The sequence below is a fragment of the Crinia signifera genome, chromosome 1, assembly GCF_055691185.1.
Source record: "Crinia signifera chromosome 1, ASM5569118v1, whole genome shotgun sequence".
NCBI lineage: Eukaryota > Metazoa > Chordata > Amphibia > Anura > Myobatrachidae > Crinia > Crinia signifera.
Window position 1 is genome coordinate 458,746,740 of NC_139217.1, and position 27,785 is coordinate 458,774,524.

The 27,785-nt window shown below is 43.9% G+C and overlaps 1 protein-coding gene across 1 annotated transcript; it reads left to right on the top strand.

Annotated features, from left to right (window-relative positions):
* The first annotated feature begins 19,128 nt into the window (after nucleotides 1-19,128).
* LOC146021817 (uncharacterized) lies at nucleotides 19,129-21,339 on the top strand. The gene is made up of 2 exons (XM_083155231.1): nucleotides 19,129-20,481; nucleotides 20,658-21,339. The coding sequence occupies exons 1-2, from the start codon at nucleotides 19,228-19,230 to the stop codon at nucleotides 20,781-20,783; spliced, it is 1,380 nt and encodes a 459-aa protein (XP_083011357.1). The 5' UTR covers nucleotides 19,129-19,227; the 3' UTR covers nucleotides 20,784-21,339.
* Nucleotides 21,340-27,785: the final 6,446 nt, after the last annotated feature.

Below are 27,785 nucleotides of genomic sequence, written 5' to 3' on the forward strand. Positions count from 1 at the left end.
GTGTGTATGCCTAATATTGCTCATGCCATTTGCACCCAGTGTTCAGTGTGGATGCACAATATCTTTCATGATCAGCTCAAGGGAAAATGTTCACCAATATCTTTCGTCTTTCATATCTTCTAGTGTGTATAGGCCTTAAATTGACCAATTTGTCTGTAGGACCAATTTGTGTCTGTTTTCCATGTTTAGGAGCAAATGGTCAATTGTCATTTGCTCCCAAAAATTTCCAGATTTTCATTCCAACCAGCCAGATTGGAAAGATAATATTTTAGTGTGTATGGGCCTTAACTTTTAGGGTTTATTGGATTTGCTAATTTAATAGACAAGTAAATAAAACAATCAATAATTTTTTTGACAATAATTAGCAGATATTCTATTACATTTAAATCAATTGATTGTGCTCTCTTTTGCTGATTATTGATTTAGTGATCATATTAGCTTAAATAATTTATATTTCAGTTTGAACACACCCCACCCAAATCTAACTCTCTCTCTACACCTGTTACATCTGCCCCACTTGCAGTTTTGTCCATTTGATAACTATTTAGCATTTGCAACTCTAAAAAGTCCATTATACTGAATTCCGCAAGTTCCATTGGTACCTACAACATCGTGTCTTAAATATTCTACATTAGGCATAATAGTTTCACATCAAACTATTCAAATAAGTTATTAAAATAAATAAAATATCATCATAATGGACAGAGAAATCAATATGACAGGGTAGAACTGAGTGATCACGTTTAGCGCTTTCATCTGAAGAATTATTTACATTACATTTTCATGTCACTGCAACTTTAAAAATCATGGCAGGAAATATTTGTACAACCACTGCGAATAAATCCTGCGTTCCCAATTCAAGTGCTTCTAAATCATTTCTTCCCAGTGCCCATGTTTGTTTAGATGTTTGCTGTCATTTTTCAGGACTAAGGACATATTTTAAATTGGATAAAATAAGTACTTTTATAAAGACTTCTCTTAAACATCTGCTCCTAAGGATTTTCTGCCGTTTCAATTGATTAGCGCATTTACCCATTAACTTGAAAAACATTTTGGATATTTTAGATGTTGCAGTTAAAACGAGTTCATTATAAAACTGGCCAAGCTTTTAATGTCTCGCAAAACAGAATTTTGGTTATAGAGACGTTAGTGCAGAATATCCCGGACAGTCCATGTTATAAGGATATCCGTGCTAGAGCACAGGTGGCTTAATTCATACCTTCGTCAATTTGATTTGGCCATATTAACTTATGCACAAACATCCTAAACTATGTAACTGGTTAGTATTTTCTCTACAAACATCTCAGGAATTGAGAACAGTATCTTCGGTACTTGTTTCCTAGCACGGCGCCCACTACGGCATTTGCGTAGTGGGCTATTCAGGGTAGTGAAATCGCACCGCATGCCATTATTGTATGGCATGCGATGCGATTTTCCTATGTAATTATATCGATTCCGATTTTACATATAATAATGGCATTTAATGTACTATACAATTAAATGACAAACAAGAAAAGGAAATACTTGGATAAAAATCATTATGTGCGACCTGCAACTCCGGACAAAGGGGCCGATTCGGGGCATTGGGTCACAGTAATGTCCAACGTTTTATTGGAGTTCCCATGGGTACGTGGGCGGGCCGATGCCTGCTGGGGGCGGGCGGCTGACGTCACATGACAGCAGTTGTCCTAACGGCTGCAAATAGTCTCAACTGACTTCTATTTGTAGAGGCAGGGGAAATCTCCTAACATCTCCGTGCATTGTTGCGAGGGAATACGGCGGCGGAGGGAGGGTATTGAGTGAGGCGGCATCACATGGACTCGGTGAGCTGCTAGCTTCCCAGTTTACCGAATCAATCACAATGTTCCCCAAAAATCACTCATCGTCCTGCAATCACAACGACTTGGATAAATAAAAATAATAATAATAAAAGGTACTCTTTACCTAGAACGGCGCCCATCGCGGGCATCGCATGCCATTATAATGGCATGCGATGCGACCGATGCGATGCCCGCGATTTCACATAGAAATTCATGTTAAAATGTAAATCGCGCGATGCGACCAAAAATCGCATGCGATGCGACCGACGCAATTACCGCGATTTTACATAGGGAACAATGTTAAATGGGCCAATTGACCCGATTTTACATAGGGAACAATGTTAAATGGCCCACAGAGCCCAAACAGCCACCCTCAAGTGTGAAATGGCCCCCCCAATTGTTAACGCCACACCACGATCAACGTCAACCCGAAGTGTGGCGAGCGCAGCTAGCCAGCGAAGGGCGGCGGTACGCGTCCTCCGACCTTTTCATACCCCCACTATCCAATTCAGCATGGAGTTGAGAATAGAAAGTGTGGCGAGCGCAGCGAGCCACCGAGCCCGAAGCGTGGCGAGCGGATACCTGTGGAGCCCGCGAGGGGATGCGGATACCGGTATCCGCGCCCCCTCGCGGGGCTTGCTGCGCTCACCGCGCTTCGGGCTCGGTGGCTCGCTGTGCTCGCCACACTTTCTATTCTCAACTCCACACCGACGTGGATAGTGGGGGTATGAAAAGGTCGGAGGGCGCGTACCGCCGCCCCTTGCGGGCTCGCTGCGCCATCGCCACGCTTCGGGTTGACGTTGATCGTGGGGTGGCGTTAACAATTGGGGGGACCATTTCACACTTAAGGGTGGCTGTTTGGGCTCTCTGGGCCATTTAACATTGTTCCCTATGTAAAATCGGGTCAATTGGGCCATTTAACATTGTTCCCTATGTAAAATCGCGGTAATCGCGTCGGTCGCATCGCATGCGATTTTTTGGTCGCATGCGATGCGACCGACGCGATTTTTTACCTTGCGATGCCGATGCCTTGGGTGCCGTTCTAGGTAAAGAGTACCTAATAAAATGTTACTGCTATGTAATGAAAAAATATATATTTTCATATGTATCTGACACATTGATCTGAGAATAATCTAGACACTACCGTTCGGCTATAGAAGGGTTAATCTTCTAGAGCGGAATTTACGACGTACAGTATATTTACAGTAACTGTAGCATAACTGCTCTTCTGTTCTTGTGTGTGGGAGTAGGATGGGTTTATGTCTGTGAGCTCCCGGGCAATCTGTAACAAGCAAGCTGAGGTTTGGGAATGTAGACAGTGGCTGTTGTGTTTTGATTTGCATTTAGTTGTTTTATGTCTGTCAGCCATCTTGCACCTGTGCCCAGAGTGATGCCAGTCAAATGCTAACTAGAATTTGTTTGTCATCATATTTGTCAGAACTGTTATTTTCTTTTCTACTATTGTGCACTCCGGGCGATGTTTCCATGCTCCAGCCGATCAACGGGGATAAACACAAAATGCCGTACTTATCCGCACTGATTGATTGATACCCTTAGCTGACAAACTGCGCCATTACCAGCCGGTATAACACATTTGTTTCCTATCTGTTACTGTACTGCGCTTCACCTGCTTGCTGAATTGATAAACATCTTTTACAGTAAATGTTCCGGATGTTTCTAGTGGAAATTAGCTCTTCTCAAAGGGATGTTTGGCCATTTTTGCCCTCTTAAGGGTTGTTGGTTAAACTGTTCCTTCAAACATTTGGGGGCTTGAAACTCCTACAGATGGAGTCCCATCTCATCGATACTGGGGCTCGCCAGCGGGAACATTCTGGTGAGCACTGGGGCTAAGTGAGAGGGGCTCCATCTGTAATTGCCTAATTTTGAAAACTAGTTTCATTGTGATTATAGTTGGTAGTAGAATTTTGCACAGCGCCCCATTGAGGGGGCATGTCAGGCTCTGCCCAAAGGGCGTGTCTAGTTCCATATATGGAGAGATTGTGAACGTGGCACCTAGAAGCGTGGGTGTGTACTGCTGTATCTGAGAGGAATCTTTAAAAATGACTTATCCACAAATGTAGATGAGCCCCAAAGCAGTTAGTAAGAGCTACTATACTTGGTAAAGTGCTGGGAAATGGTTCTGATGATTCAATGTAAATGTATCTGTCTCTCATTCCTTTTTTCCCCCAAAATTTAACAGTGTGATGTGGACTACAGTAGAGGAAATTAGGGAGATTGCTAGACAAATTAGGGAGAGAGGTAGATTGCTGCTATGTCAGGGAGTCTCCTGCAGAATGCAGGAGGGGAGGTAACTATAATGTATCAGTGTAATGTGGGCTATAGTAGAGGAAATGAGGGAGATTGATGTAACAGTGTAATGTGGGCTAGGTGACATGAGGGAGATTGCTAGACTAATGAGGGAGCGAGGGAGATTGCTGCTATGTCAGGGAGTCTCCTGCAGAATGCAGGAGGAGATGTAACTATGATGTAACAGTGTAATGTGGGCTAGGTGACATGAGGGAGATTGCTAGACTAATGAGGGAGAGAGGGAGATTGCTGCTATGTCAGGGAGTCTCCTGCAGAATGCAGAAGGGGAGGTAACTATGATGTTACAGTGTAATGTAGGCTAGGTGACATTAGGGAGATTGCTAGTCTAATGAGGGAGAGAGGGAGATTGCTGCTATGTCAGGGAGTCTCCTGCAGAATGCAGGAGGGGAGGTAACTATAATGTAACAGTGTAATGTGGGCTACAGTAGAGGAAATGAGGGAGATTGCTAGACTAATGAGGGAGAGAGTGGGATTGCTGCTATTTCAGGGAGTCTCCTGCAGAATGCCGGAGGGGAGGTACTGTAACTATGATGTTACAGTGTAATGTGGGCTAGGTGACATGAGGGAGATTGCTAGACTATTGAGGGAGAGATGGAGATTGCTGCTACTGTATGTCAGGGAGTCTCCTGCAGAATGCAGGAGTCTAGGCAACTATGTTGGAACTGGGACAAGGCCGGAGCACCTGGGATTTTGAATGCATTAATATATTTGGCGGGGCGGCGTCTGAGGTGTACCAAGCAAACCTGAATGCCACTAAAAGACATCGATGTTGCAGGCCTAACACTTTGCATCATTATTTATTTATTATTTATTTATTAACAGTTTCTTATATAGCGCACACATATTACGCAGCGCTTTACAGAGAATATTTGAACATTCACATCAGTGAATCATTGTGAATTACCTCCTTGCTGTTTAAATGTAACTACTTCAAAGTGTTCTTTGTTTCAAGTATCTGTGTATTCAAATATGTTCAGATTCACTGAACTGAATATCTGTTGCAATTCAATCTTGTCCTTTAAATGCCTAATATTCAACAAGACCTTAACAGATGGTTCATATTACAGTTATCACTTTGTTGTAAACTGAATTTAATTAAAAGGAATAAAGTTCCAAGAATTAATTATGTTCTCAATATGATCATTTTCCCCGATACAGTACTCAAGGGCTGATACAGTACAGATCATTTGCAATTTTATTATTTACAAGACTCCTAATATCAGATAAAATGTATTTACTATGAGAGGCATAATGAACATTGAAGCTTCGTTTGAGTGGGACACAAGGCATGTATTTAATTTATTTATTACCAGTCATTTGTCTCGCTTTCCAAAGAGTACTGTATCTGCCCAATCAGTATCTGCCTCAGAGGAGCTGACACTCTAAATTCTCTAACACAGGCAATAGGAGTACATAAAAACTCCACACCATTAATGCTGTAGTGGAAATTGAACCTTAGTGCTCGCAGGCAGCAATGATAACCATTACGCCATCCATGCTGCCTGTTTTAATAGTAAAATATATATTTTTTTATGTTATGTATATATGCAGATTACTCAATTGTGCCAACTTATGGTTTGAGATCCATCATGTAGGAGGGGATAAAAAAAAACAGGGTGTATACAGTAAAGGGTATTCACGTAAATGCTCCATACCCAGAGCTGGGCACAGCTATAGTTACACATGATATCAGACAATCTGTTTCAGGGTCCATGTTGGTGATGATGACCAGCAGGGCCGCCAACAGGGGGGTGCTGTGGGTACAGCTGTCTCGGGCCCTGGCCTCTGGAAGGGCCCAGGCAGCTCATTTTGCCAACCACAACCCCCCCAGCTGCTTCCACTGTGCTGCCTGCTTCCTCAATGCAGGACGCCGGCTGACAATGAAAATGCTGCACCAGCTTTTGAGCCAATCAGAGCTTATGTACCATTAGCCAATCAAAGGGGCTGCCGGTACACAACGAGTTCTGATTGGCTCACCAGCCAGTGCTGCATTTTCATTGGCCACCGATGTCCTGCATTGAAGAAGCCTGTGTTTCGGGAACTGCAGCAGGAGTCGGGCGGTAAGTGAAGGGAGTGGGGGGAGATGAGGGGTGGGGAGGGGGGGGCCCAGACTGGAAATCAGTCTTATTGTATGATACAATATTGTACAATATTGTCTTATTGTATGTTCTAATGTAATGTAATACAATGTATTGTGACAGTGGGCGGTAACTATCGGAAACAAATTCCTGTGTATAATGCATCTTGTATTGATACACCTGGCAATAAACTGATTCTGATACCTGGAAGCAAATATAAGCAGGCTAGCAAGCAGCCCTGAATTACCCCCCATTTCCAGTAACTTACACATTTTCTCGTTTGATGTGCAGATGTACATGGTTGCTGTGTTCGTGTGCGAGTCTGCATGATTGGATGTAAAGCTCCTTCATTTTATATACAGTAAATAATAATAAAGCCATGGATGTATAAGCTGGATCCTGGTAACATGTAATCATACAATAGAGGAGGACTGCAGAGCTGGAATTTGCTGGATCTCTCTTGCGGCTCAATCTGGTCTTTCATCTGTCACTCTGTTGATGCCAGTTGGAGATGAAGGCTCGCCTTGTATGGTAAATGCACATGCCCCTATCCACTAGTAAACAGGCATTGCTACTTTCTATTGTACAGCGATTTTATGTCTGCGGTGATCATGGAACTTTTTATAATAACCTATCTCTCTACCATCATTTCAATAATGAAAATTACTTTAAGGCATCTCATTTTCTATTTTTGTACATTTGCTTTAAGAATACAGAAAAAAAAAAACATATATTCTCACTTTTATCCATATTGTACATTGTACCAGTGGCGTAAATTCATGCCAGTTGCCCGGAGGCAAGATAAATATTGATCCCCCCCATGCACACATATACCGTGGATTAGAACCCGTGACCTGAATCACTGGAGGGACACACCTTAATGATAGAGTTATTTGCTCCTGCACTGTAAGTATGCAGATTCTCACTGAATCAGTAAGGTGTCTGCTTCTAGTGGAACGGGTCTTGGGTTCAGTTAACTGGTTCAAACTCGCAGGGGATGAGAGATGCCCCCTTGGGAGGAGAAGCCCCAGAGTTACACATCTGCATGGTACCAGTCCTCCAAACATTTACAATAAAATGATGGCCCATGGTCCACCACCGTCACCGCCCCCATCCTCCCCCGGCCCTCCCTCCCCACAACGAACGATTTCATGGTTCAATATACATAGCTCTATGTCTGAGAGTCTGTAAAAACTTTGGTCCAGATGCACTAAGCTTCAAAAAGTGATAAAATAGAGAGTGATAAACAACCAGCCAATCAGCTCCTACCTGTCATGTCACAGGCTGGGTTTGAAAAAAATGACAAGTACGTAGGAGCTGATTGGTTAGTTGTTTATCACTCTCCATTTTATCACTTTATGAAGCTTAGTGCACCGGGCACTTTGTCTTTTCTGGGTTTCAAGTGCGAGACTACGACTTTGCAGGCAGGTTGATAATCGATAGGCTGCGCTTGTGTACGGGCTGTAGTACGCATGCTGAAGGTCATCGTGCCATAAAATCCTGACACTTTTTTATCGCTGGCCGTATGCAAGTTGATTGACAGGAAGCTGGCATTTGCGGGTGTTATCCGGACATTTTCTGGCAGTGTCAGGTTAAACGCAGGCGTAGGCGTGTTAGGGGAAGTTGTGTGACCAGGGCCGTAACTAGAAGTTTGTGAGCCCCATAGCAAAATTTACAATGGCCCCTCCCCCCACTCAGGTGTATACCAATGCGCATCACACCAGTAGTGTGAACAGTAAAGATGTGCCCCTCCAATATATATTTTAAAAAGAAAGCATGCACACATTTTCCCCCAAAAAGGTGTGTGGCCTCGCATCAAGGAGTCACCATTATCTGACACACTGCAAAGCCCCTCACACATTATACGACACACTGCAATGCCCCTCACACATTATCCAACATACAGCAATGCCCCTCACACCAGTGGCGTAACTATCGTCCCGCAGCCCCCGAGGTGGCGGGGAGGCGCTGAGGGTATTTTGGGGGACTATTATTACTTACTGGCTGCCTTCTGCCGCCGGCGCTTTTATGTGCACTGGGTCCCAGATCTCCCGGCTATTGCTGCAGCCGCCAGCGCTGCTAATACAAAAAGTGACACTTGGAAAATGGCTGCCCCCATACCGCAGACAGTTTTTCGTCTGCGGTATGGGGGCAGCCCTTTTCCAAGTGTCACTTTTCATAAGCAGCAGTAACGGGAGAGCCGGGACCCGGCGCAGACGGATGTGGCCCGAGGTAACATACACACAAACACACACACATACACAAACACATACCACCCCCCCCCCCCCAGCCCGCCGGCCGCACCCCGGCTCCCCTTCACTTTTGGCAGACCACGTGGCATGTGGATGGTAATTTTTATGAACTTGTATTTTTTATTTGAGTATGACACACTGGTGCAGGGAAGAAAAAAGTTTTTTTTGCTGCGCTTTTTTGAAGTAGATAAATTTAATGAACAAAATTATTCTACACACTTTAAAAATATATTCTACACAATTTATTAAAAAAACATTAACAATAAAAATGAAAATAAAAAATGATGAGATATATAAGGTGCATAATTGATTTAAAGAAATTTCTCTTGATTAATTTGCATGCTAAGGTGCAATTAAGTAGCAGTATAGTCACCCGTAACCGGTTACCAGATATAGGTCCGTTCTTTTGGGACAAAGAAAAATGGGTTCTTGGACTGGATTGTTAATTCCCCCTTGGCACTTCGTGGATTTGCAGGAGTCCTTTATGGATTTGGCGACAGGTTGTATTCCTGTGAGTTGGCAGTTGGCTGTATGGGGTCAGCAAGCTGGATATGCCTCTCTCTCTTATTGCCCAGGTTCCAAAGGTATGGCTCCAAATTTTCAGCAAATAAAGTGCTAGTGCAGGAAATGTTGTAGGTCCAAGGGTAAGTGGTATGGTAACCCAAATGGTTAGCTGCTGGCACCCTTCCACCGACGCGTTTCGCTGTGGTGTACACAGCTTTTTCAAGGTGTCTTGAAAAAGCTGTGTACACCACAGCGAAACGCGTCGGTGGAAGGGTGCCAGCAGCTAACCATTTGGGTTACCATACCACTTACCCTTGGACCTACAACATTTCCTGCACTAGCACTTTATTTGCTGAAAATTTGGAGCCATACCTTTGGAACCTGGGCAATAAGAGAGAGAGGCATATCCAGCTTGCTGACCCCATACAGCCAACTGCCAACTCACAGGAATACAACCTGTCGCCAAATCCATAAAGGACTCCTGCAAATCCACGAAGTGCCAAGGGGGAATTAACAATCCAGTCCAAGAACCCATTTTTCTTTGTCCCAAAAGAACGGACCTATATCTGGTAACCGGTTACGGGTGACTATACTGCTACTTAATTGCACCTTAGCATGCAAATTAATCAAGAGAAATTTCTTTAAATCAATTATGCACCTTATATATCTCATCATTTTTTATTTTCATTTTTATTGTTAATGTTTTTTAATAAATTGTGTAGAATATATTTTTAAAGTGTGTAGAATAATTTTGTTCATTAAATTTATCTACTTCAAAAAAGCGCAGCAAAAAAAACTTTTTTCTTTCTATCATATTGGAGGCTGACAACCTCCTAAAACATTGCTGTAGCTTGTGTGATACAACTCATTTATCGAGCGCCCCTTGAAAGGATAACTATACGTTACCCTTACTTCCTTTTCTTGGTGCAGGGAAGACATAGAATTGCAGGATGGACAGGGGAATGGGGTGTCGGACGGGGTCACGACAGTCGGGATCCCGACAGGCATTTACCCGACGTCGGGATCCCGACTGTCAAAACACTGATAGCCGGGTTCCCGACGGCCACCGACTATTTTCCCTCGTGGGGGTCCACAACCCCCATAGAGGGAGAATAGAATAGGTGGCTCGCGTACCGAGCCACCGTGCCCGCAAGGGGCTTAGTTGCGCTCACCATGCTGTCTGGGTCCGGCCAGTCGGGATCCCGACGTCGGGCTAATGACTGTCGGGATCCCGACTGTTGGATCCCTGTACCACACCCGGGGATTGGGGATGGACAGTTGCAAAGGGAAGGATAGGTGTAGTGAGGAAACAGGGACGCAGAGGTGACGGGGGGACAGAGAGGTGAAGATAAGTAAGAGGTGACGGGACAGAGATACACAGGAAACGTGGAAGTGAGAGGTGCAAGTGGGATGGAAAGGTGCGCTGCTTTTTAAAAAAAAAAAACTTTTACACACTTTTTAAAACAGAAACATTCACATATTTCCCTGATGTGTTCATGGTACTGTCAAACTCAAGAATCAGGTGTATTTGTTGGCGATATTGTTAGTCATGATAGGTGTGCGATTTGAAAAATTGCACCCTATTGCTTTTGTGTTTGATGAAAACATCTGAATGTGATTTTGGAAGTGCTACCTTTTGGTCACGGCAAAACATTAGATTTTTACCGCAAATCGCACACTACTACATGTGCGATTATTAGTAAATGTGCGATTTTTGTCCTTTTTGATAAAAAAAAACGCACATTACCAAGAAACACACACTATTACATTTCACCCCAGTTCTTAGTTGTAAATTTAATTTACTTACCCATCGACCAATAATATTGCTAGGCATAATAACTAGTTGTCTGTCTGTCTATCTATCTATCTTTCTACAGATGAAGGGCCTCTCATTTGTGTGGGTCCTGGCGATTCTTTCACCAAACGCCAGGACCCGCCATCGGATGGAAGGGGGCGCGCTTGCACGAGATTTTGGGCGCGCCGTTCCTTTGGAGCCCACCAACGCCTCCAGTTGCTTCCCAGCCGATCCCCGTGCCTCCCCGCAACCACCTTCCAACCCTGCCCGTCTCCCTAAAGCAGAGATGGGCAGGAATTCTGCTCCCTACCACCGAGAGACGGGGACCCAAGTGAGTGTGAGACGCTCACGCTTCCCGTTCAGAGTGAGAGGGAATCTGTCGAGAGCTGGTGCTGAATGGCAGGCGTTCCATCTGTATCTATCTATCCATCTATCTATCTATCTATCTATCTATCTATCTATAGATCTATCTATCTAGAAGCTAAAGTACATTTATAGACAGCTAAGCTGAATGTATAAAATCATATAATTACAATAATAAACCAAGAAGAAGACACCCCAAATAGAATACTTTCACACATAATTAAACTACGCAACGTTTAATGCACTATTAATGTATTTGATAATAATTAGGACTGATGAGTAAAATTAATTATAACATAACCCTCGTATCACAATGTAAATGTAACTGAACACAAATAATGTGACGTAAGTGTCAAAATATACGATAAAATGCAAATAAGAAGCATCTAGATAGATGACACTTTGTGATTAAAGATGATACAAAAATTGGAAAACAAGGAGGAATACAATGCAAACAAAGATAATACCTACGGAAAGCCCACCAATATACATGTTGTTCCATCTTGCCGGTTATAGCTGTACAAATGCAATTGTGAAGGTACAATACAAACCACAGCTTGTGCAATGGGGCTTTTGGGTCTTACTTTAGTTGTCGTGATTTAATACCCACAAGCACAAAAACCCCACCAAGCCACTCATCTGTTAAGAAGAACAGGATTTTGGAGCCGTGCATGTGCCTGTATTTTATAATTAACCATCTGCCTTCGTTCCATTGCCATTTCATAATCCAGCATGCAAGTTACAGTAGAGAATATTGTGACATTTTAGACTACTGGATGGGAGACAAAAGTAATGAGAAGGCAGGAGTCCGCGGGATAACTGCCTGGGTGCGCGGAGGGGAGGTGGACTGCTCTGCTGTATCCGAGTATATGGTAAATCTATCTATGTCTACCTTCCGATCCGGGCAGGAAAAACGGTTTTCTCTGGCGGAATGGCTGCCGATTCAGTCACCTGATAGGAATCCTTTATTTATTAAGCAATTTAAATGTTTGGAATAAAGACTTTTCCCAATTTACTGGGATTATTTAAAAAATAAACTAGTGTAATAATATATGCCATATACAGATACTGTTTAACCCAGGGATGGGGAACCTTCGGCCCTCCAGCTGTTGTTGAACTGCACATCCCAGCATGCCCTGCAACAGATTTAGCATGGCCAAATAGCAAAACTGCAGCAGGGATGCTGGGATGTGTAGTTCAACAACAGATGGAGGGCCGAAGTTTAACGTGTTTAACCCGTATGAGGAAAGAAAACGCTTCAGAGCTGAGATGGAATTTCAGTCCTACACGGGATCCGGGCACTGGGTCGACACGGTTTATGTCGACATACATTGGGCCGATCACTGAAGGTCGATAGGGCTTAGCCGACACCTGAAATAGGTTGACATGGCTAAGGTCGACAGGGTTGGAAGTCAACACAAGCATTAGTTCGACAGTGGGAAGGGTGACAGTCTGCATGTAACTGCCTGTAAGGGGTATCTTGGAAATCATACAGTAGGCATATGCAGGGGAGAGGGGTGCAGGGGTTCTGGTCCACATTTTGGCCTTGCTGGAAATCTCCCACTGACATCACTACAGGCAGCGTTGTAACAAACACTCCTGGCACCCTGTGCAGGCCCCTCCCCTTTTATGTGTGACATCACACACAGGGGGCGGGGGTGCCAGCACCCCAGAAACTACAGCAGTCTTTGTAGTCCAGGCTGCTGTAGGGGCACTACTGCCATTCTGTGCACCCTGCAAGCCAGAAGAATGGGCAATGGGGTGGTGATGGTGCGACCTCAGAGCCTCTGCACTCGGTGGGGTTCACCGCTTGCCCGCAGCTAGTTTTGGCACTCACTACAGGGGCATGGCATTTGTCATGCCTTCAGCATAAGTTTCTGTTGTGTTCTACTGTTTATCTGTTTTGCATAATCCACTCCTTCCTGTGGTCAGTACAGAGCTACTGCATGCTAGGTAGTTTGTCCCCCTTAGCTTTCTGTAGCTAGCTAGCTAGCAATGCATTCTGGGACAAAGATGATCATCAGGGGCCATATTAAGTTTCACATGTATGCAGACAGATACAGCTCACATGGTCCAGCCCGAGACAGCATTCGATGGTGAGTTTATCACTCAAAACTATGTCACCCTTAACTCATTTAGGCAGTTATGTATGTTAGTAATACCAGTTATACTCTAGCATATACCTTTTACCCATAATGTCAGATTGTATGCATAATGTTATGTGTACTGCATGTTTATCTTGCATTTTTCTATGTGCAGATTGTAATTGCATGTTTATGTTTTATTTACAGTTTTACCCAACTCATTGTATATGCAACTTCTCCAACTCATTGTATATGCAACTTCTCCAACTCATTGTATATGCAACTTCTCCAATTCATTGTATATGCAACTTCTCCAATTCACTTGTATATACACCATCTAATCAATCATCGCATATATATACATGATCCCTTTACTGCATAATAAATACCGTTCTTCAGACATCGTATATCAAGATCGATTATTGAAAAGTAAAGGAGGGTTATGCTGTAGGTTTCGAATTTGCCAAGCTGCTTAGTGAGAGACTGAACAGTAAAACATCGATGCTATCAGCATTTGGACACATGCACACTGACTTCATCAGCAAACCATCGATGCCATCGATGCTACCATCGAGTTGGACACATGAACACTGATTTGTCAGCAAATATCAGGCTGTCAGCAACTTAAAACACACATCCTGAATTTGTCAGCAACATTGTCTGTCAGCAAGTGGATCACATGTACTGACTTACAGATCTGTTATAGGGCCTACACACATGCCGATTTTGGCCAGTGATATAGCATGCCAGATTTAGCATAGCAGATTTCCTTTGAGCACAAAATCATCTATATCGCTTAGAATGTGCAAAATGTGTCAACGATATGCCTCAGCGATTCTGCTTAGCGATTTAAGCATGCCAGATTCTTCTCAAGCAAGGGAAAAAGAAAAAATAAACTCATTTAAATAAAAATGGGCAGTTCAAAGGGCTGGGGGAGGTCATTTTTGTCTTTAAATAGCGGTGGCCATTTTTTTAAAACATTACTGCATTTACAGAGCTTGGAGTGCTGTTATTTTGTTTGGTCCTGACCTTACAAAGCTGTTCTTTGTGAACATGGATCACTGCATGATGCATGATGAGGATGAGGTTCTTTTGCTGTACTGCCAGGGGCTTGCTGTTCTGGATATGGAGCAGAAAGCGCGTCGGCGCAGCAGGGAGCACAGACTTGCGCGATCCTGCTGGGTGAAGCATTGGCTACAGCATAGGGAGACCCGGTCTCACACACCGCTTTTGCAAGAGATTCGGGAGAATAATCCCCAGGACTACAGGAATTACCTGAGGATGAATGAGGAGATGTTCCAGGAGCTTCTGCAGCTTGTCTCTCCCCATATAGAGCGGAAAGACACTCATATGCGCAAGCCCATCTCTGCGCATGACCGGCTGGTGGCGACACTGCGGTATTTGGCGACTGGCAGATCTCTGGAGGACATCAAATTCACCACGCTCATTTCACCACAGGCGCTGGGTCTGATCATTCCAGAGACGTGTCGGGCATTATACATTGTTCTACGTAACGTGTACTTGAAGGTAAAGATTAAAGATACTTTGTGACCTTTATCAAGCACATGTGGTGGGCAATGAGGGGTCAATTCAGTTTGCACAATGTAACAGCAAACTGAAATGTTTAAATATGTTTATGAACAGAAGACATCCCATACAGTCACAGTTCAATTGTCAACAAGAAACCTCTGAGCCATGTTTTTCCATGCTATGGGGGTGGGATGGCAGCCATATTGAGTTCTGCCATGTGGGTTGGTGTTATTAGTAAGGGGTGTAGCATTCATTGTAATTTGCCCCTTTCACACAATACCTTCTGTAGTTTAATTTTGTGAAAACATTTTCTACACAGCTAAATCTGCTTATTAAAGCAATGATTAAAAATGGTTTGCTTTCCTTCTAGTTCCCTACAACTACAATAGAATGGAAAGAGATTGCACGTGGTTTCGAAGAACGGTGGAATTTCCCAAATTGCGGGGGTGCAATTGATGGCAAGCACGTCCGCATCACTGCTCCTGCTAAAAGTGGATCCTTGTATTTCAACTACAAGGGATATTTCAGTATAGTTCTTATGGCCATAGTTAATGCGGACTATGAGTTTATATTTGTGGACGTTGGGAAGAATGGCCGGGCATCAGATGGGGGTTCCATAAAAGACACTCCATTTTATCAAAGGCTGATGAGTAATCAGTTGAACCTACCTGAAGCAGAAGAATGCACACATGGCCTAAATTTTGTCTTTGTGGCCGACGAGGCTTTTGCTCTTCATGAGCATATCATGAAGCCCTTCCCCCATCGAAACCTCTCTTATGAGAAACGTATTTTTAACTATCGGCTATCAAGAGCCCGCCGCATAGTTGAAAATGCGTTTGGGATCATGTGTGGGAGGTTTCGCATCTTCCACACCGCTATCAACCTCAGGGTGGATAAAATTGAGTGGGTTGTGTTGGCATGCTGTTCTTTGCACAATTACCTGCGAAGAAACATGACACAGAGAGGCCTGCAAAGTAATGCAGCAATTGAGGAGGCCGATTTCAATGCTGCCAGGTTGTCTGGACTGGAGAGATTAGTACCGGGCAATCCTCTAGCCAGGGCCAAGCAGGTACGAGACCAGTACATGGCATATTTTAATGGAGTGGGTGCTGTGGGTTGGCAAGACTCTGCAATTTGATGTGTGTTGATTATCTGTTTCAGTTAAATAAATCCTTTTTTGTTTTTAAAAGCCTTCACAACAGTATGTTCTTTTGTGGTTTTTTAAAAAAAATACATCTTACCAGAGTGTTTGCAGCACTTTATCTACACTCCTCACCCCTTGGAAAAGATTATTTTTCAAGGGGAGAGAAGTCAGGAGAAGTGTTGCAAAGAGGAACCATACCTGTACATATCAGAACTTAAAATGAACAATAAATAACATATTGAAATGAAGTGACACCATACCGTGTTTTTTGAAATTTACTGAAAAAACTGTATACTAATATATTAAAAGTATAAAAGTGAACACCACTGGGTTCATCAACAATATCAGGCCGAGAAATGCCTCTGGCCCAAAGACTTTTCAAACAAACAAAGGGATCAGGCCAACAAACTCACAACAGTATACTAGAGCCAACAGAAGTGATGACTCACAAAATGTGCAAAGAAGAGATAGCAAAGGTAAGGACAGTCTTCAGTGAAGGACACACAACAGTGACTGATAACGCATCATTCTGGAGTCATGGCCAAATGACGTATACAAGCAGACATTATAGTCTACACGGAATCGAAAACGCATGGAAGAGCAATTTTTTCAACTTTTAAAATTTGGAATGTTTTTGGTTTTGACAATTATAATGGATAATAAACAGCATCGTCCTGTCCTTGTGTACTCGAGAACGCTGAGTACATTCCACTGGACAGACTGCTGGTGGTGGCTGATGTGGGCGGGTTGGGTGAAGGGGCTCCCGTCGTGGTAGCTGGGGCAAGCTGCGGAGGATTTGCCGCCGGATTAATATAGGGTTGGTGGTAGGGATACTGTGGTGTGGGTCCGCCAGATGCGTAATGCATCGGGTCGCGCATTAATTTGAGGTCATCAGGAATGTTTTTATCCTGTGCCCGAATTATTGCGTCGTACACGATGCATTTGAATTTCCGACGTGTGTCGTCATCCATAGAACGCATCTCCGACTCTACAGTGTTTGAAAATTGCCTAATTGAATCAATAGGCTTATTAAGCCTTGCCTCCGCAAATTGAAAAAATTGCTCAGAGCTGCCGGCTACAGATCTTTTGGCTGCCTTCTTCCTCTGCCTGGGTGGTGGCGTTGGCGTTGCCAGGGGGGTAGAGGTCGAGGGTTCCACTTCCTCGCACTCTAGATCTGTAGCCGCTGTAGTCTCGGACGTCTCCGCAAACAGCTCCGGAGTAGCATCCTGTAAAATAAAATACTTTAGGACCATGATTAATGATGACATGTCGCATAACTATATGTGTTCACACTTACCAGTTCCTGGCTCTCCTCCTCTTGCCTAATTGGAGGCACAGGATCCATGCTATTTTGTCCATGCGTCTTCGATTCTTTCTCCAGCAGGAAGTGCATCTGGTCGTAGTACCATAACGTTGGCTTGTATACGTCATCGGCACCGGCTCCAGAACTCTGCGACTCAGTCACTTTTGCGTGCTCCTTCACAAAGACGGTCCTCAAATTCGCTATCTTCTTCTTCACACATTCCATGGTGGCATCACTTCTGTTGGCTTTAGCATAGGCCAGCAAAGCATTGTAGGCCTGATCCCTTTTCTGTTTGTTTGAAAAGTCTTTGCTTGTAATTTGCCACAGGCATTCATGGGCCCGATATATGTCGATGAACCCAGTGGTGAATTTCTTGGAACTATTCTGTTTTGCCATTTCTGTGTGAATAATATGGTATAAAATGTAAATACATAATTAACAAATATGCATCCACCATTATGTACATAAACAGTCCAAACTAGGTCAGCTTACAATCTATTGTCCCTACCACATGTACATGCGCACACATTCACTGTTTTTGTAGGGGGTCTGGTAAGACAATTTACCCCATCATAGACATGCAAGTAAACAACACATGACTAGCTTTTGCAATGTGCCATCCCCCCAGACCATGCAAGTAAACAACACATGACTAGCTTTTACAATGTGCCATCACCCCAGAGCATGCAAGCAAACACCACATGACTAGCTTTTACAATGTGCCATCCCCCCAGACCATGCAAGTAAACAACACATGACTAGCTTTTACAATGTGCCATCACCCCAGAGCATGCAAGCAAACAACACATGACTAGCTTTTACAATGTGCCATCACCCCAGAGCATGCAAGCAAACACCACATGACTAGCTTTTACAATGTGCCAACACCCCAGAGCATGCAAGCAAACACCACATGGCTAGCTTTTACAATGTGCCAACACCCCAGAGCATGCAAGCAAACACCACATGGCTAGCTTAGCAATGTGCCATCACCCCTCTCCAAACGTGCGCTGGGGGCAGCGGCCTTCACATGACACCCTCACCCATGCTTTATTTTATAACATTGGTGGCACAGTGGGCGCCTCACATCCCCCCAAACATCATTGTGCCCATATTCTTGCGCTGGGGGGGCAGCGCGCGGCGGGTGCAGCGCGCATCACGTGACACCCTCACCCATGCTTTAATTTATAACATTGGTGGCACAGTGGGCGCCTCTCATCCCCCCAAACATCATTGTGCCCATATTCTTGCGCTGGGGGGGCAGCGCGCAGCGGGTGCAGCGCGCATCACGTGACACCCTCACCCATGAAGTTTACATTAGTGGCACAGGGGACCCCTCTCATTACCAACCCACCCCACCTGTGATCAGTGCGTTTGTGGGGCATAGTGGAGAGCAAAGTACTTACCAGCTCCAGAGGGTTCACAGCGCGTGGTGTCTGACAGCAGCATGTGCAGAATGGAGAGGAGGGCTTCAGGGAGTGTCCAGATGAGTAAAATCGGTGGTCAGTTGAGCACAAAAAAAAGACACCACACAGAAGGCGCCCGATATGCAGGGTCTTGCTAAACGATTTTGCTAGATTGATGGGACATGCTCATTCTTCATCTTAATGCGATTTAGACGCGCGGGGCCGCGCATCTATATCGGTTTAGCCCCCACACACACACCGATGTATGCTTAGTTTCTAAGCGACCTTGCTAAATCGCTTAGAAAATGGCACAAAATCGGCATGTGTGTAGGCCCCATTACACTGCCAGCCACAGCTATCTGCATATGACAGCACAAGTTTCTATACAGTCTGCTAACAGTGGCAACTCAGCAATAGGAGTACCGCCATTTGACTACACAGAAGCCTCACACTGTCAGCACAGCTACCTGCACATGGCAATACAACAGTCCCTGCACAGTCAAACAGCTTAACAGTTCCAAGAACCTGACTTAACAGAGCCCTGCTACACCGTCAGCACAGATACCTGCACACGGCGATACAGCAGTCTCTACGCAGACAAGCATTTACATCTCCTCAGTATGTCTCATAAAACAACATCTTCATACAAAACAAGGTCCCACATCTCTGGTTCCTCCAAATCAACATCAGTTAGCAATGCAGCCATCCTTGCACGTGCAAAAGCAGAAGCTGCAAAGGTACGGGCCAACTTTGCTGAGCAAGAAATGCAGTTGAAAGTAGAGAAATTTCACATGGAGGCAGAAAAGGTACGTCTGGGTGCAGAAAAGGATATGGAGAAAAAACGCTTAGAAGCAATTAGTGAGAAGCTTGCTGCTGAGAGGGAAGCTGCCGCCGCTATGGCCGAAGCAGAGTTCTTAGAGTCTGCAGAACGCTTCAACATAAAAGAAACCATTAATATACTTGATGCAGAACTTGGATCACAGAATTCAATGCAACGTGCAGCAGAATACGTGCGCCAAGTGTCCGCAAATAGCAGCAACGCTCCACCAGTACAAGATATGCAATCAGATTTCATAAATGAAACAAGCCAAGTACACTATGCAGTGCCACCACAAGTCAGTAGCAGACTGCAAACCTGCAAGCAAGAGGACTCCAATCACAGTGGATCCATGAGAGACAACTCACCCTCACGCCAAGAGCCTGTAGCCGCAAACTACAACCATGGCACTACCTCCTACACGCAAAGGTGGGGAAATACAAGCCAGCAGGAACCAGTCATTCCTACCAGGTATGATAACACACCACTTACCCACCATGCTAATGCACCTAGAGCCAATCAAGATACATTAGACTTTGCCAGGTTTCTTGCACGCCGTGACCTGGTCACAAAAGGACTCTCAAAGTTCAATGATCACCCTGAGAGTTTCAGAGCATGGCGATCCTCTTTCCAAAACGCAATCAAAGATTTAGGCCTTTCATATAGTGAAGAGATAGACCTCTTAATTAAATGGCTTGGGAATGAATCAGTTGAACATGCTAGAAGGATAAGAGTGATTAATATTAACCATCCTGAGAATGGCCTTAAAATGATCTGGGACAGACTTAATGAGTGCTATGGCTCACCAGAGGTAATAGAAAATGCACTGTTCAAAAGGATTGATGATTTTCCTAGGTTACCTAACAGAGGCTATCAGAGACTTAGAGAGTTAAGCGACTTACTAATGGAGCTCCAAGTAGCCAAATGTGAGGGAGACTTGCCAGGACTTGCTTTCCTAGACACCGCCAGAGGCATTAACCCTATAGTGCAAAAACTACCTTATAATCTACAGGAACAATGGATTACCCACGGTTCAAAGTTCAAACAGCGTAACAAGGTACCATTTCCACCATACTCTGTTTTTGTGGACTTTGTAAGTCAGCAAGCCAAGACCAGGAATGACCCTAGTTTTGCCTTTGCCCTAACAGGCACTACCCCTGCGCTACCTAACCCTCGCAAAACTGCAGTCACAGTTCACAAGACTAACGTTCATAATTCAGATTCTTCCCACAGGTTTATCAGCTCTGCTCACCAAGAGACCAGGGAGAAAGATCCCGCCAAGCAGTGCCCTCTGCATCACAAACCACACCCTCTCCTGAAATGCAGAGCCTTCAGAGAAAAGTCCCTGGAGAACCGTAAGGCCTTCTTAAGAGAAAATGGTATCTGCTACAAATGCTGCTCTTCCTCATCTCACCTCGCCAAAGATTGCAAGGTTAGTCTTAACTGCACAGAATGTCACAGCACAAGTCACAACACAGCTTTACACCCTGGGCCTCCCCCATGGGCTTTACAAAACAGCCACAGTGACACAGAGCATGGCGGGGAGCATAATGCAGAGCAAAAAGACACTAATGCAGCAACACCAGAGATGACTGTGCAATGTACCGAAGTCTGCAAAGATGCCATTAGCAACAGATCTTGCTCCAAAATCTGTTTAGTCAGAGTCTACCCCAAAGGCCAACCAGATAAAGCTGTCAAACTTTATGCTATCCTAGATGACCAAAGTAATGGTTCTCTAGCCAGATCAAACTTCTTTGAGACCTTTAACATCAGAGGCCCCAGCACCCCTTACTCCTTAAAAACCTGTGCAGGGAGTTTTGAGGCAGCAGGAAGGAAAGCCACTGGCTATATAGTCGAATCCATAGATGGTAAGATATGTCTTCCCTTACCACCAATCACCGAGTGCGATGATATCCCAGAGAAAAGGTCTCAAATTCCTACACCAGATGCAGCCTTTCATCATTCGCATTTAAAACGTATAGCACATCTGATACCAGAACTGGACTCACAAGCCCAGGTATCTCTACTCATCGGGAGAGATCTCCTACGAGTCCACAAAGTCAGAAGTCAGATTAATGGTCCACACAATGCACCTTATGCTCAACGTTTAGACCTAGGATGGGTCATAATAGGAGAGGTATGCCTTGGAAGTGTGCACAAACCAGCTTCTATCAATACCATGCTTACTTGCACTTTAGAAAATGGACGCCCTTCTCTGTTTCAACCATGTCACAACCACTTCCTCATTAAGGAACTACCACACTGTACTCCCATAGATTCTCTTAGTGACGACCAGATCTGTGACAACTACCAAGATCATCTGGGATTCACAGTCTTCCAAAGAACAAAAAGGGATGACCAAGTAGCAATGTCCATAGAAGACAAACTATTCTTGGAAATAATGGAGGAAGGACTAGTTAAAGACAATACCAACAGCTGGGTTGCCACTCTACCGTTTAGAACACCCAGACAACGTCTACCTAACAACAGAGAACAAGCTCTCAAACGTTTCTCCTCACTTAAACACAATCTTCACAGAAAACCAGAGATGAAAGATCACTTCTTTTCTTTCATGAGCAAAATATTTGAAAACTGTCACGCTGAGATAGCTCCTATTCTTAAAGAGAAAGATGAATGCTGGTACCTGCCAATGTTTGGAGTATACCATCCAAAGAAACCAGGTCAGATCAGAGTTGTATTTGACTCCAGTGCTAAATTTGAAAGTATCTCTTTAAATGATGTGCTCCTGACAGGACCAGACCTTAACAACAAACTCCTTGCAGTACTCATACGATTCCGAAAAGACTCTATTGCCTTCACAGCTGACATTCAGCAAATGTTTCATTGTTTCCTTGTGAGAGAACAGGATAGGAATTTCCTAAGATTCCTTTGGTTCAGGGACAACGACCCCTCTAAGGACATTGTAGAGTACCGCATGAGGGTACACATCTTTGGTAACAGCCCTTCACCTGCAGTTGCCATCTACGGACTCAGACGTTCAGCTCAAGAGGGTGAACTAGAGTATGGTTCTGATGTTAGACAGCTCGTAGAAAAAGATTTCTATGTGGATGACTGTTTGAAATCTATGCCAACAGAAGAGACCGCAATCAGCATTCTCAAGAGAGCTCAGGAAATGCTTGCTTGTTCCAATCTCAGGCTTCACAAAATAGCCTCCAACAGCAAAAAAGTCATGGAAGCCTTCCCTACACAAGATCATACCACTGACTTAAGGGATTTGGATTTAGGAACTGATTCGCCACCAGCCCAACGTAGCCTTGGACTCTTATGGGACTTGAAATCTGACTCCTTTACCTTCCAAGTAAGTAGTGAAGAAAGGCCCTTCACTCGCAGAGGTGTCTTATCTACTGTCAATAGCTTGTACGACCCCTTAGGATTTGCAGCTCCTGTCACCATTCAAGGTAAAGCCGTGCTCAGAGACCTAACCTGTGAATCATCCGACTGGGATGCCCCTCTGCCTCTAGGAAAAAGGGAATTGTGGGAAGAGTGGAAAAGTTCTCTGTCCGCCTTAACCAACCTTTATATTAGACGCCCATATGCACCTGTACCTTCCACAGAAGTGCAAAAGCAGAGACTGTGTGTATTCTCAGATGCTTCAGTTCAAGCAATTGCTGCTGTTGCATATCTCAAAACCATGGACAATAAAAGTCAATGTAACATTGGATTCGTCATGGGCAAAGCAAAGCTTGCACCTCTTCCAGAACACACAGTGCCCAGGCTAGAACTTTGTGCTGCAGTACTAGCCGTAGAAGTAGCTGAATTAATCTCATCAGAGTTGCCTATCGAACTCTCAGAAACAGAATTCTACACTGACAGCAAAGTAGTATTAGGGTACATTTACAATGAGACCAGACGTTTCCATGTTTATGTCAGCAACCGTGTGCTAAGGATCAGGAGATCTACCAATCCAAAACAGTGGAACTATGTATCTACTGCTCATAACCCCGCAGATCACGCCAGGAGAGCCGTTCCAGCCAGTCTTCTCAAAGACACCACATGGCTCACGGGACCTGAATTCTTGTACAAGACAGATTTGATCAATCCTCAAAGAGACCCATTCGAACTAGTAGACGCAGACTCAGATGTTGAAATACGTCCACAAGTAACTACAATCCATACCATGGTTTCAGATCGTCAACTTGGATCCCAAAGATTCCAAAGATTCTCAACGTGGAAATCACTTGTTAGGGCTATCACCTGCCTAACCCACATAACCTTCGTAGTGCGCCCACCATGGCTGCCTCATCTGGTGCACTTGTGAATGGGATGAAAAATACATGGACCTGAGTATACATTGAAATCATCCATTTTGGGTAGTTTCTTTTAGGGGTAATCTATTTCACCCTGGGTAATCCTACGCAGAGCGCCTAAAATGGCTGCCGCACTTGGTACCTTGTCAGGGTGGAGTACACAACCCATGGAAGTTATTATCCAAAATGCTGCACCACTCCTGCATTATGCTTACTGTGTGCTCAGGGGCTTTTGTCTGTGACATGTCTGTTACTGTACCTCCAACATCCTCTGTATTATGTGCATTGTTTTTTTTAATGTCTGTAAGCGCCTTGAGTCCTGCTGGAGAAAGTGCGCTATATAAATCTTACTTACTTACTTACTTACATAGCCCGTTCATTTAAACACAGTACAGCTACAAATGTGATTAAGTGTAAAGGTTGGCATCACTGTCAAAGTACTTACACACCAGAAGAAATACAACAATCTCAGAACCTGATGATCCGTATTGTTCAGCATCAAACCTATGCTACAGAAATTCACAACCTTACCAATGGAAATCCTATTCCAAGAGACAGCACCTTGAAGAAACTAGACCCATTTCTCGATGAGAGTGATTTATTGAGAGTGGGAGGTCGCCTTCAAGAAGCGAACTTAGGATCAAATGAGAAAAACCCTTTAATCATTCCTGGAAGTCATCACATTACTTCTTTAATTGTGCAACACTATCACAATGAAGTCAAACACCAGGGACGACTGTTTACAGAAGGAGCTCTACGGTCAGCAGGGTTCTGGATTATTGGGGCAAAAAGGTGTGTAAGCAACATAATCTTTAAATGTATTACTTGTCGCAAACTTCGTGGTACTTCTCTAACTCAGAAGATGGCTAATCTTCCAGCAGACAGGCTTAGTACAGATCCTCCTTTTTCAAATGTTGGTCTTGATGTATTTGGGCCTTGGACCATCATTACCCGACACACTCGAGGAGCCAATGCAAACAGCAAGCGTTGGGCAGTTGTATTCACCTGTATGAGCATCAGAGCTGTTCACATTGAAGTTATAGAATCAATGGACACTTCAAGCTTCATTAATGCACTAAGACGCTTCATGGCCATCCGTGGTCCTGTAAAACACATCCGTTCGGACAGAGGCACCAACTTTGTTGGAGCAGCCAAGGAATTACAAATTCCCTCAAACATTGACAGAAAGGGAGTGGAGAAATACCTTAGTGAGAAAGGTTGTATGTGGACTTTCAACCCTCCTCATTCTTCTCATATGGGAGGTGCATGGGAAAGGATGATAGGAATAATACGCAGAATCCTGGATTCCATCTTTCTGCAAGTAGGAACTGCAAGACTCACCCACGAGAGTTTAACTACCTTCATGGCTGAAGTCTCAGCTATCATCAATGCCAGACCCTTGACTTCAGTTTCTAATGATCCAGAGGACCCATTTCTACTTACCCCTGCCACTCTTCTTACTCAGAAAACTGGGACTGCTTATGCTCCTTCAGGAGATTTCAACACCAAAGACTTATTTAAACGTCAATGGAGACAAGTTCAAAGCCTTGCAAACACCTTTTGGGACAGGTGGAAAAGTCAGTACTTATCTACCTTACAACCAAGAAGCAAATGGCAAGTTGCCCAACCCAACTTAAAACCAGGGGACATTGTGCTCATCAGAGACTGTCAGGCACAACGTAATGAGTGGCCTTTAGGTCTTGTCACCAAAACATTCCCAAGTAAGGATGGGAAAGTCCGTAAGGTGGAGGTCAAGGTCTGTAAACAAGGAGAGACTAAGTTCTATCTCAGACCAGTATCCGAACTGTTCTTACTGTTATCATCTTAGAGTTTAATATATGGTATCAGTGATACCAGACGGGGAGTGTCATGCCTTCAGCATAAGTTTCTGTTGTGTTCTACTGTTTATCTGTTTTGCATAATCCACTCCTTCCTGTGGTCAGTACAGAGCTACTGCATGCTAGGTAGTTTGTCCCCCTTAGCTTTCTGTAGCTAGCTAGCTAGCAATGCATTCTGGGACAAAGATGATCATCAGGGGCCATATTAAGTTTCACATGTATGCAGACAGATACAGCTCACATGGTCCAGCCCGAGACAGCATTCGATGGTGAGTTTATCACTCAAAACTATGTCACCCTTAACTCATTTAGGCAGTTATGTATGTTAGTAATACCAGTTATACTCTAGCATATACCTTTTACCCATAATGTCAGATTGTATGCATAATGTTATGTGTACTGCATGTTTATCTTGCATTTTTCTATGTGCAGATTGTAATTGCATGTTTATGTTTTATTTACAGTTTTACCCAACTCATTGTATATGCAACTTCTCCAACTCATTGTATATGCAACTTCTCCAACTCATTGTATATGCAACTTCTCCAATTCATTGTATATGCAACTTCTCCAATTCACTTGTATATACACCATCTAATCAATCATCGCATATATATACATGATCCCTTTACTGCATAATAAATACCGTTCTTCAGACATCGTATATCAAGATCGATTATTGAAAAGTAAAGGAGGGTTATGCTGTAGGTTTCGAATTTGCCAAGCTGCTTAGTGAGAGACTGAACAGCATTGCTGAAAGTCCAGTAGTTTAAATCACTTTGGGGGGTGTGCACAGCATCACCGGAGATGCTGGGCTGCCCCCGGAGACTCTGGCTGCAGTGCCGGCTCCTCCTGAGAGACAGGAGCCAGATGCTGCAGGATAATGCCACACCGCAGCACTCAGTCACTGGGGATAAGCTGGTATTTTGGTGTCACCCCCTGGAAGAGAGACCCTCGTCGTACTTCCCATTTCGGTGCCTCTGGTTAGGAGGACCCTTTATTTTCTTTCAGGTTGCACAGTTACAACCAATGGATATTGTGTAACCCCTTTGACACCTCCAGTTATTTATCAACTAGATCTTGAGCTCCTGACAGTAAAGCACCTGGCCCAATGCACCAGGGATCAGTCTAAGGAGGAAATATATATCTTTCATTATTAATTGGATTATGGATGTAGCAGCAATTATTTCAACATAAATTATCAAGCACTTAACAACCCAGCAGTGATTTCAGCCGCACAATTTATCTCAACATCAGCTAATGGGAAGCTGCATGATCACAGGAGGACTCTCTGCTCGGGTCACCTTTGGTAGGGAGGTTTCGGGAACGCGTTCCTGCTGGGACTCAGCATAATATGCTACATTAACTACATTCATAACTACCATCAAAAATATATTTAATTTCTCCAAAATCGACGTTTTGCTAGAAACTATTTAAAAAGAAATCTCAATCCAGTGGCTACCTTTTAGGGATTTTCATTTTCATCTTTCATTCATTTTCATATGAATTATTCACCCCTATGCCATGGAGAAGGAGTCCCCAGCCCTCATCTCAGTTGGAAGATAGAGGGGAGACCACCAAGAGCCAATAGACAATTTAATATATAAAGAGAGGCCGCCTACTCCTGCCTACTGATTACTTCCTCCAACTCTTAGAGTACCTCAAAGACTTTTTATGTGCTGCTCCTTTTCTCTGGAATTCTCTACCTCTCCCTCTCAGACTCTTCACCACTGTACAAAACTTCAATTGGGTTTTCAAAAGCCACTTCTTCATCAAACCCAATCTCACCATAACCTTCTGTTCCATGCTTGCAGTCTACCCCATCTGTGTAACCTCTGTCTGTCTGCCCTCCCCTATAGAATGTAAGCTCTCATGAGCCGGGCCCTCTTCCCTCATGTGCTTTTCCATCTCTTACTTAAACCCTCTTTGGTGGCACCAAATTCCATGGTTTGCTGCCACCCTGATACTTATATCAGTGCCACCTGCTGATGCAGCTATGGTTATGTGCCCTGTACTTGTCCTCAATTGTAGAATTGTAGTCACCTGTAAGTCACTGTTTTCTGTTTTGCTTTCTCATTTATGTACTTTGTAATTAGGCGCTGCGGATCCCTTGTGGCACTATATAAATAAAGAATCATATATATATAGATATATCTATATATATCTATATATATATATATATAGATATATATATATCTATATATATATACGAGTCCAATCCTGCCGGCACTCTGTTATATTCACAACTTGCCCCG

Excerpts from the sequence above, each read along its gene's own strand:
- LOC146021817 (XM_083155231.1), top strand. The coding sequence starts at position 19,228 with ATGTCTCATAAAACAACATCTTCATACAAAACAAGGTCCCACATCTCT. Across the intron at positions 20,482-20,657 it reads AGTTCAAACAGCGTAACAAG|GTTTATCAGCTCTGCTCACC; the intron begins GTACCATTTCCA and ends TTCTTCCCACAG.